Source organism: Ciona intestinalis, unplaced genomic scaffold (genome assembly GCF_000224145.3).
Source record: "Ciona intestinalis unplaced genomic scaffold, KH HT001234.1, whole genome shotgun sequence".
Classification (NCBI taxonomy): Eukaryota; Metazoa; Chordata; class Ascidiacea; order Phlebobranchia; family Cionidae; genus Ciona; species Ciona intestinalis.
In genome coordinates, this window is record NW_004191555.1 from 10,380 (window position 1) to 20,112 (window position 9,733).

Here is a 9,733-nt window from a genome sequence, read left to right on the forward strand (position 1 = left end):
AACCACCTACATACTAAACTATTAAAGGCTCGTGAACAACTCATTTTAAATAGTGAAATTAAAAACCGCACGCACACCTATTTTTTCCGCAGGCATGAACTTGGCACTGCCTTTCTCAAAGTTGAAAATAAAAGTAATTTGCCTATTTAACAGGGCAACAGGCGCGGTAATAAACAACCTAAATATGTTCCAGAAGTAGCACTGCTGTATATTTACGATGTTTTCCTCAGCCAAGCAGCATAATTATTACGAAACAGTAGGGATTCACACGTGGATTCATCGCGTCATAATAGCGATTGTTTGACCTGGGAATTGATTACGTCATAATAGCAGTTCACACGTTGATTATTTGCGTCATATTAGCGATTGTCCCCTTGATTATTTAGCCTGCAGGTGCTTGAAAACAGGTTGAATATTTGCCTTTTCATGCGCATAAGTAAAGATAGGCTTGCAAAAATATTCTGTACACGCGTAAAACAACGCCTAGGTTTAAAAAGTTAGGAACACCGGTGTAGGGAATATAGCATGGAATGTCACGCTCTACGTAATTTATGTGGATTAAAATAATGCTCACGACAATCACTAAAAGATCATTTGCGATCGTTTGGTGTGAACTTAATAAGGTGCATACCATAGTTTGGGAAGCACTGATTTAAACTAATCATCAGAAACAGAAATCATACAAAAACTACAGATCGTATGGGAGCAAATAAAACACGATTGTTTACCAACAATCTCGTTTGTGATGGAACAATCGTAATGGTTTATCAAAGGTATTCTGACGTAAATAATCGTTACATTAACATGCGTAAATCTGCAACAATGTTTCCTCTGTTTATATTAATTTAGATACGTCTTTTTAATAATGTAGTGTTAGTTTTAATTTACCGCGTAAAATAGGATATATATTCGTGTGCACAACCAATAAAGGGAGTGTTTTATCGCGTCAGAGATAAACGTGGACTAGACGTAAATATGACAGCCCCCTTTTGAACGCGCTGGTTGCGCCACTGAGTCAAATACATCTCAAATTTTCCCCTCAACCCACACCCAGGTCCTCGCGGAGAGCGAACAGATGCGAAAAGAGGCGGACGATATCGGCCCCGCTGCCGAGCTGGATCATTGGAAACAACGGATGACAAAGTTTAGTTCGTTGCTTGATGAAATTAAAACGCAACGAGTAAGTTGTTTATGGTTGTCTTATGTTTACAATGGGTATGGTTTGGTGATTCCTAAGTAATCAATCATGCATATTTCTATAGTTGTGTTTGATTGACAGCTGACTTTGATTGGCAGGTGCGGACAGTGATAGGAATCCTGCATGTTGCGAAATCACGAACGCTCCGTGTGTGGAAGACACTGGATTCAAGGATCACTGACGCCGCTAACGAGGCTAAGGACAACGTCAAGTATCTTTATACACTCGATAAATTCTTTGGCCCTCTGTCCAAGTGTACACCACAGGGTAGGCTATGCTGGTAGAATATGTCTTTCAACCATAAGTTTTGTATTTTTGTTTTATCGTGGTATAATGGCGATTGTTTTACCGTTACTTCTCGTCTCTTCTTTTTGCTTTTGTAAACTTTTCTGATCTTCATTATCGCGACCAAAGAGACCAATTTATTTTATTAATATTATTATAACATTATATATTCACAAATAACCCAAACAAACACTACCCCGTGATCTTCACCCCACTATCATCAGGTATGATTGAAGTTCTTCCTGGTTTAATGAACAGCATCCGAATGATTCACAGCATCTCACAATTCTACAACACCTCCGAACGCATGACGTCATTGTTCGTCAAGGTACATTGTGATGTCATAATCTATTTTACAATGGAAAATATTTTAAACTTTGTCAAGATTTTTTTTTTTAATTTAAAAAATCTTATTTTTTGTTATATTGTTGTTACTTCCCCCCCCCACCTAAATTAATCCCCTCCCCAGGTAACCAACCAAATGATCACGACATGTAAGCATTATATAATGGGGGGCAAGGAGAGAGTGTGGGATATAGAACGAGGCTTGTTGTTGGAAAGGATCGAGAATTGTCGCAAACTTAACGAAGAATATCAACGAGCTTTTCACAGGTGAGGCTGCACACTTCAATATAGGTGTATGTTGTGCAACTACAATATGTTGTTGCTACAAGGCTTGAAAAATATACAAGTGTAATAATAAGTGAAATGCATTAAATACTTTAAATTCTTGGTCTGTATGACGCTGTTGTAAATTGCTTAGCTAGCATCTAACCCAAAGGTTAGAAGTTCAAGGCTCGATGCTGCCACCATTTTGACGCTTGTGTTTTTAAGTAATTGCTCCACAGTAGGGCCCCATGCCCCATCGTATGTGATAATATTACAACCAACTACATCCCAGGACCAAGGCAAAGTTGAAGGAGAATCCCAAGGAGCGACAATTCGAGTTCAGCGAGAACTATATATTTGGGAAGTTTGATACTTTTTGTACACGCTTGCGCAAAGTATGGGAGATGGTGTCAACTATGAAACAATTTGCGGCGCTTAAAGATATTCGGATGGACGGGATCGACGCGCTTTATATCAAGTATGTTGGATGCGGGGGTTGGGTAAATATAGTGTTGGATAGATATGCGAGGGTAGCAAAGGAAGTTGGTTGAATATTTTACACTGAATGCAAACCTTACTTGATTAGATTCGGTTTATTTAAATATTTTGTCCAAATAAACCACTTCTGTGAAACATTTAAACGAACTTTGGATTATTTTGTTTTAATTTAATGTATATTTGAAAATATATTTTGTGATAAATTAAAACTTTATGGTTGGTTATTGATTCCACCACCTCAGGTACCAGAACATGGTCGCAAACGCTGAGAAGAAAAAATACGACGTGTTGGATCACAGGAAAGCAGAGTTCGAGGGCGATTACCTTGAGTTTCGAACACAAGTTGACGCACTGCAGTTGTCGATGCAAACGTACATGGACTCGTGGTTTGAGAAATCGCTCAGCACCGAATATTTGTTGCAACTTTTATCAAAGTTTGAAGCCATCAGTGGATCAGCGTGAGTGATTTTGTTTGGTTTATTTTAACATCGGATGAATTGAAATTTATTGAGAGCAAAGCAATTTATCTCTAATGTCAGACTTTTTATAATTTGCTGTTTTTATTTGTTTATATTTTGAATGAATGAATGTAACTTACTTTATCCTCGCGTGGCCGGAAAACGACAGTTGTTATAAAACGGGTTTAACACCTCGTGCCAGCTTACGAGTTACCATGTATGTTACTTTGTGGGTAATTATTTTTTGGGGATTTTTTCTTTTTTTTATGTATGGCTGATAATTTAGACAACCCATTAGTAACCACTGGGTTGGAGCAATTGCCGTTAAGTGTCTTGCCCAAGGACACATACGCCCACAATGGTAGCAGCATCGATTTTTCAGAACATGCAACTCATACCTTTAATATATCAATTATTTACAGCTTGGATATCACGGAGAAATATTCGTTTCTACTCGGTAAATATTCCAAGGACCTTGATATTGTAAAGAAAGCCTACCAGAAGTTTAAACAAGACCCTCCAATTGCAAGAAATATGCCCCCTATATCAGGTGGGGTTTATTACTAAGTGCTGGTAGAGTGGGGTGTAAAAGACTTACGAGTACTTTCCCAACAATTACATTTTAAATACTTGCAACCCACTGTAAGTTGCTTCTTATAAGGTTTAACAGCCACGGTTTTTAACCAAATTTAATTTATTTTATCAATTGCTTGTTAGACCGACTGTTGTTTTACAATCAACACTCGTCTTTTTAATACATTATTTAATTATGACCATTGTTATTATAATGGAAGGGAAACTTATGTTATATCAACCACAAATTCGCCCTGGTTTATAACTTACTGGTACGTGGTACCAACTAAAACCCCACCAACGACCCCTAAACCCCCACAGGCAAAATAGCATGGGCTCGTCAACTTTATCGCAAGATATCTCTCCCGATGGATTTCTTCCAAGAAAAAGAAGAAGTTTTGAAAACTCCTGAAGGGAAGAAGATTGTGAGGAGTTTCAATAAGTTGGCAGCCGTGTTGCTTGAGTATGAGATCCTTTACCACAGAGCATGGTGGGTGGTTATTGTTTATTGCTGTTTCTGGAGAAATATAACATGTTTTTCGGGTGTTGGGGTAATGCGCCAAATCTGACCTAAATTTCAGTTTTTTTTCAAGGTCCTTACCCCCATAGAACAGAATATATTCTTATTATCCGTGCTCCGGCTATATAGTTAGAACATCTGCCTCTAAAGAATAGAATACAGGTTGCAACCCCATAATACTGTCATCCACGCAGTATAAGAATAAAGTTTTATCCATTCTTTAACTTGGTTTGAGTTGCTTTTAAATTAGTTTTACAATATGAAGCATAACAACATTCTACTATAAATAATTTATATAAATGGTACGAGGTGAGTAGACAGAACAGCCGTGTAAACTTACTCAACAATAAGTTATATCTTCCACCCCCAGGTGCAAAGCAGTGGATGTTGTAAAGACAGGGTTATCGGCTTCCATTCTTCTACGTCACCCCGAAACACGCAAACTATTCGTCAACTTTGACCCTTCCATCTGGGAATTGATGTCCGAGACGAAATATTTCACAAAGATCGGGCTCGAGATTCCCGATCCTGCGTTCAGGCTTTGCCTCAAAGAAAATGAGATTAATGGGCACAGGGTGAGGAGGGGAGATTGCGAATGCTGCGTTTGTGTGTAACTTATTTATCCTTGCATGTCGGAGCAATGACAGTCGTTAAAACACCGGTGTTCTGTTTCATACACCTCGTGCCAGCTTACAAGTTACCATGTATGTAACTTGTTTATCCTCGCATGGCAAGGCAACAACAGTCGTTAAAACACGGGTGTTTTGTTTCATAAACCTCGTGCCAGCTTACAAGTTACCATGTATGTAACTTTGTATAAATTCTAGTTTATTTTATATTGACCCATTATTCCCACAGAACAACTTAACTGTGATGATCCGAACATTCGAAGACATGACGGAGGGGATCTCCCCTTTATTGAGCCCGCTGCTCAAACCATTTGTATCAAGAGTGGAGGGGAAGATTCAGATAGGGCTGACCCAACTCAACTGGAACTCGATGAACATCGACAAGTTTATTAAAGATGTTTATGTTTCTATGGATGAACTCAAACTTATAATTAAACGGGTGAATATGCTCACATTGGTTTATTAAAATATTGTGATCATTCTGTTACTTCTGCTACCAGGCATAATGAACAACATTGTTTGGCCTGTTGCATAAAAATGTGGTTTTTAATCCAATGTTTTGATTTTATTTGGATTTGCTGGAAAATCTTAAAATAGACCTGTAGCTTGTTTTAACAACTGTAGTTTTGCTGCTAATTTCCTTCTCTTCATTGTTTTCATCGATTTGATTGCGATTGTGATCGAAGATAGAACCAATATTTGTTGTTAGATCGAAGACATCAAGGAATGTCGTATCAACAAGGAATTGGACGAGATGGGCATGACAGCGCTGTGTGACATGCCTAGTGAAGATGCCGTCACTTGCGAAGGGTTTCTTCAACTTACGGATGCAGTTATAGCGACATCGAGTGCTAGTTTGGTGGCGGGGAGCGCTGCGGTGGAGAAGGCGGTGTTCGATGTTATTGAGGTGGGAAGACGGGACGGGGTGTTTAGTTTATTTGCATACCCACGTTTCAATGTCATATACAGGCTGTTTTTTATCAGGGTGAATGACACAACAGCAGGAAACACTTAGCAAATAAGTGCTAAAACAGCTGTTTTAGAAAACAAACGAAATATTCATACGCCTGTCCGCAACAGTTACACCATTGTACTTCCTATATAACATGATTAACACCCACAGATGTTGAAACTTGAATACACCGAAGCCGAACTCGCACAACTTGAAGCGCAAGCAAAGTCCGAGAACTTCCCCGTGTGGTATTATTCATTGATGGGCCATGTTTGCCAGAGGAACACCGACGCACTGGTGGGTGGGGGTGTATTACTATATATGTTCAACAGTGCTACGAAATATGTGACATTATGTTGAGATGATGCCATTTTAGGCAAAATATCACATGTATAGTAAACGATTGGTTGGACTTTACTTCAGTTTGTTCTCCTTTTCTTGATTGTTTTAATCAGCAATCCCCTTAACCCCCCTTCAGGTGAAATGCACTCGCTTGTCGTTGGACTCGATCAAGCGTCGGTTGCAACAATCAAACAAATACCAAACCTCTCAACTTACGGGGTCCGATGTTACCAAGAAACCACCGTTGTTTAAATCGCAAATCATTCTATCGTTGCCGCAGATTGTGATGAAACCGAGCCTCGACGAAATACAGGTACGGGGTTTGGGTTTGATTGTTGTTTAATAATAACTGCAACGTCTGTAAGGGTGTAACGTTGCGCCTTTTATTGAAAACATTATTCCTTACTTTTTTACCAATAAGCGTGTTTTAACAACTGTTGTTTTACCGTTACTACTCGTCTTTTCGCTTTCGTCAACTTTCTTGTTCTTCGTTATCGTGACCAAAGAGACGAAATAAATTTCATTTGTTTATTTCTGTAAACATTTGCATATTCTGATCATTGGGAATATTTTTAATCCATGAACAACATTGGCGTGTTGGTAAAACACCTCACCCACCCATATTATACACAGGGAATATTAAACAAAGCCATCGAACAAATCTTAAACGCGACGACCAATGTTGAGTTATGGAAACAAGCGGATCTTCATTACGTTCAACAACAAATGGAAGCGGAAGCCATGAGGAAAATGGGGGAGGATATTAAAACACAGATCAAACAACCAAAACCATTGCACAAGCAGATAAGGTGGGTGTGGGGGGTGCTATGGTGGGGTGGGGTAAGTTGGTGCAGTGACCCATAAAATAAGGTCCACCATAAAATAAGTTCCACCCATAAAAGAAAATGTATGCTTAGTGTTATGATAGCATTTAATCTTTCAAACAATAACTTTCTGTTTATTTACAGCGAACACAAAGATGTTTTGAAAGTTGTCGTTGCTTTGCATTCCGTCGTCAGTTCGTTGAAGAGTGATTGTGAATCGGTGAGTGGTGGGGGGGTTTGAACCCGGTGTGTATTGTTTGTAAACGACAGTCGTTATAACACGGGTGTTCTGTTTCATACACCTCATGTCAGCTTACGCGTTACCACGTATGTAGCTTTGTTGTTGTTTGTTTCAAATGGCTGATAATTTGTACAACCCGTTAGTGACCACAGGGTTGAATCCACCAACACAGAAGTTAAACTTATGTTATTCCAGCTTCTCGGGAACTTCAGCGGGTTTAGTGAGATATGGCTGGAGGATCCGCAGCAGAAGATTGAGGAGTTTGTGGGATCGACTCCCGTGTACTCCGAGTATGAGGCGCAGATAAGGTGGGTGTGGTTGGGGGGCGGATAAGGTGGGTGGCGGGTTAACAATGTTTTTTTTTAAAGACATTAAATGTAAAGATATTTGTTTGTGGTTGGTTGGCATTACCCAGCAGCAGGTTGTAATTAAATATTGGGGATTGTAAAAAGTTATGTTACAATTTACCCCCCCACCCCAGGTATTACCACCGATTGGAATCGAAAGTGGAAGATCTCCCGTCAAGTTACCAAGTTGGCTCCGTCCTGTTCGAAGCTGAAGGGTTGAAACTAGCGTTGCAGCAAGAATGTAAAGCGTGGAAACGAGCTTTCGGGAACGCACTTAACGATAAAGCGGGCTCGGAAATGGACAATATTTTCACATTCATTGATTCGCTCAGCAAGAGGATGGGGTGAGTGGAAGTTTCAATATTTGTGAATATAAGATGTTTTATACCTCTTCTGCATGGCTAGTTTGTAAGTTGTTTAGATTTGTATTGAGCTTTTATTTCTGTTTGTCCCAAAGCGTGTAATAATGACTGTTGTTTTACCGTTACTTTGTTGATATATAAGATGTCTATGTGGATATATATGATGTCTATGATATTTACAGACGAGGCATCAACGACCTCGACGACGTGCGTGGGGCGATGGCCGCATTACGAGAGATCCGTGAAGCGCAATCGAAGATAGATATGACCATCGGGCCGGTTGAGGAAAGTTACGCGTTGCTTAATAAGTTGGAACTTGTTTATAATGATGGAAATGCCGAGAAAGTTGATGGGTTGGCTTACCAATGGAAGAACTTGCTTGGATCCGTAAGTTTGCGGTGGATGATGTTGTTGTATGAGGGCGTCTGCCTCTAACCTAGGGATAATGGGTTCAAGGCTCGTTGCTGCTACCATTGTGGACGTATGTATCCTTAGCAAGACACTTAACGGCATTTGCTCCAACCCAGTGGTCACTAATGGGTTGTCTAAATTATACTGAATAAAATGATAAACGTCTATCCTATTTGGGGTTACAGAACGTTTTGTACCTTCTAAGAACTTCTGGAATAAAAATAATGAGATAATAAACAAAAATGTAGATTAATTTATTCCATAAGATAAGTTCCTGATAAACATAATAACAACAACTCCATAATATTTACCCCTCCCCCCCCCAAGGTTGTGACGACCCAATCTACGCTTCTTGTTGTCCAACCTGGTTTTAAAACCGACTTATTGTCGGGTGTGGAGAAGTTTCATGTCGATACCAACGAGTTTTATAAAGATTATGAAGACAAGTATGTGGATTATTATGTGGGGCTGGTCTGTTATTCATAAGTTAAATACTAATGTTGAATGGATGATCCTTTAATAAGTTTGCTTACTTTTTTATACTTACCTATGTTATAATATCTTGACTAATTTTTAACTATTTTTATATAAGTTGCATCTTAAAAGTTAAAACTAAAGTTGAAACAATGAATACTCCCAACACCAATGTATGTTTCACATATATTAACCCCCCAACAATAAATGTCATTTATATTTGAAAAATATTTATTTTTTATTATAAATAAGCTAAAACCTCCATATATTAAATATTACCAAAAATCCCCCCCCTCCCCCCCAGAGGGCCGAACATGCAAGGGATCCCACCTCGTGAAGCGAGCGATCGACTCCAAATATTCCAAACAAGATTCGATGAATTGTGGAGAAAGTATCAAACTTATTCGGGCGGTGAAGAACTGTTTGGACTCGCTGTGACAGGTGGGTGAGGGGTTCAAATACCACCCTGGTGGGTTGGGGTTCAAATACCACCCTGGTGGGTTGGGGTTCAAATACCACCTTGGTGGGTGAGGGGTTCAAATACCACCCTGGTGGGTTGGGGTTCAAATACCACCTTGGTGGGTGAGGGGTTCAAATACCACCCTGGTGGGTTGGGGTTCAAATACCACCCTGGTGGGTTGGGGTTCAAATACCACCCTGGTGGGTTGGGGGTTCAAATACCACCCTGGTGGGTTGGGGTTCAAATACCACCCTGGTGGGTTGGGGTTCAAATACCACCCTGGTGGGTTGGGGTTCAAATACCACCCTGGTGGGTGAGGGGTTCAAATACCACCCTGGTGGGTTGGGGTTCAAATACCACCCTGGTGGGTTGGGGGTTCAAATACCACCCTGGTGGGTAGGGGGTTCAAACACCACCCTGGTGGGTTGGGGGTTCAAATAACACCCTGGTGGGTTGGGGGTTCAAATAACACCCTGGTGGGTTGGGGGTACAAACACCACCCTGGTGGGTTGGGGTTCAAATACCACCCTGGTGGGTTGGGGTTAAATAG

At 40.1% G+C, this 9,733-nt stretch overlaps 1 protein-coding gene across 1 annotated transcript in view; it reads left to right on the forward strand.

The window, feature by feature from the left end:
• The window catches only part of LOC104266773 (dynein heavy chain 5, axonemal-like), a gene marked incomplete at its 3' end in the record, with an annotated part of 15,279 nt that extends 6,115 nt beyond the window's left edge, over positions 1-9,164 (forward strand). The window contains exons 11-28 of the mRNA XM_018817288.2: positions 1,708-1,811; positions 1,953-2,095; positions 2,385-2,570; positions 2,833-3,048; positions 3,471-3,598; positions 3,943-4,111; positions 4,512-4,716; positions 5,000-5,209; positions 5,480-5,677; positions 5,894-6,019; positions 6,201-6,377; positions 6,698-6,873; positions 7,033-7,108; positions 7,325-7,437; positions 7,611-7,820; positions 8,021-8,225; positions 8,577-8,695; positions 9,028-9,164. Of these exons, the coding sequence (XP_018672833.1) occupies positions 1,708-1,811; positions 1,953-2,095; positions 2,385-2,570; positions 2,833-3,048; positions 3,471-3,598; positions 3,943-4,111; positions 4,512-4,716; positions 5,000-5,209; positions 5,480-5,677; positions 5,894-6,019; positions 6,201-6,377; positions 6,698-6,873; positions 7,033-7,108; positions 7,325-7,437; positions 7,611-7,820; positions 8,021-8,225; positions 8,577-8,695; positions 9,028-9,164 (2,898 nt within the window). The remainder of the gene's footprint in view (positions 1-1,707; positions 1,812-1,952; positions 2,096-2,384; positions 2,571-2,832; positions 3,049-3,470; positions 3,599-3,942; positions 4,112-4,511; positions 4,717-4,999; positions 5,210-5,479; positions 5,678-5,893; positions 6,020-6,200; positions 6,378-6,697; positions 6,874-7,032; positions 7,109-7,324; positions 7,438-7,610; positions 7,821-8,020; positions 8,226-8,576; positions 8,696-9,027) is intronic.
• Positions 9,165-9,733: the final 569 nt, after the last annotated feature.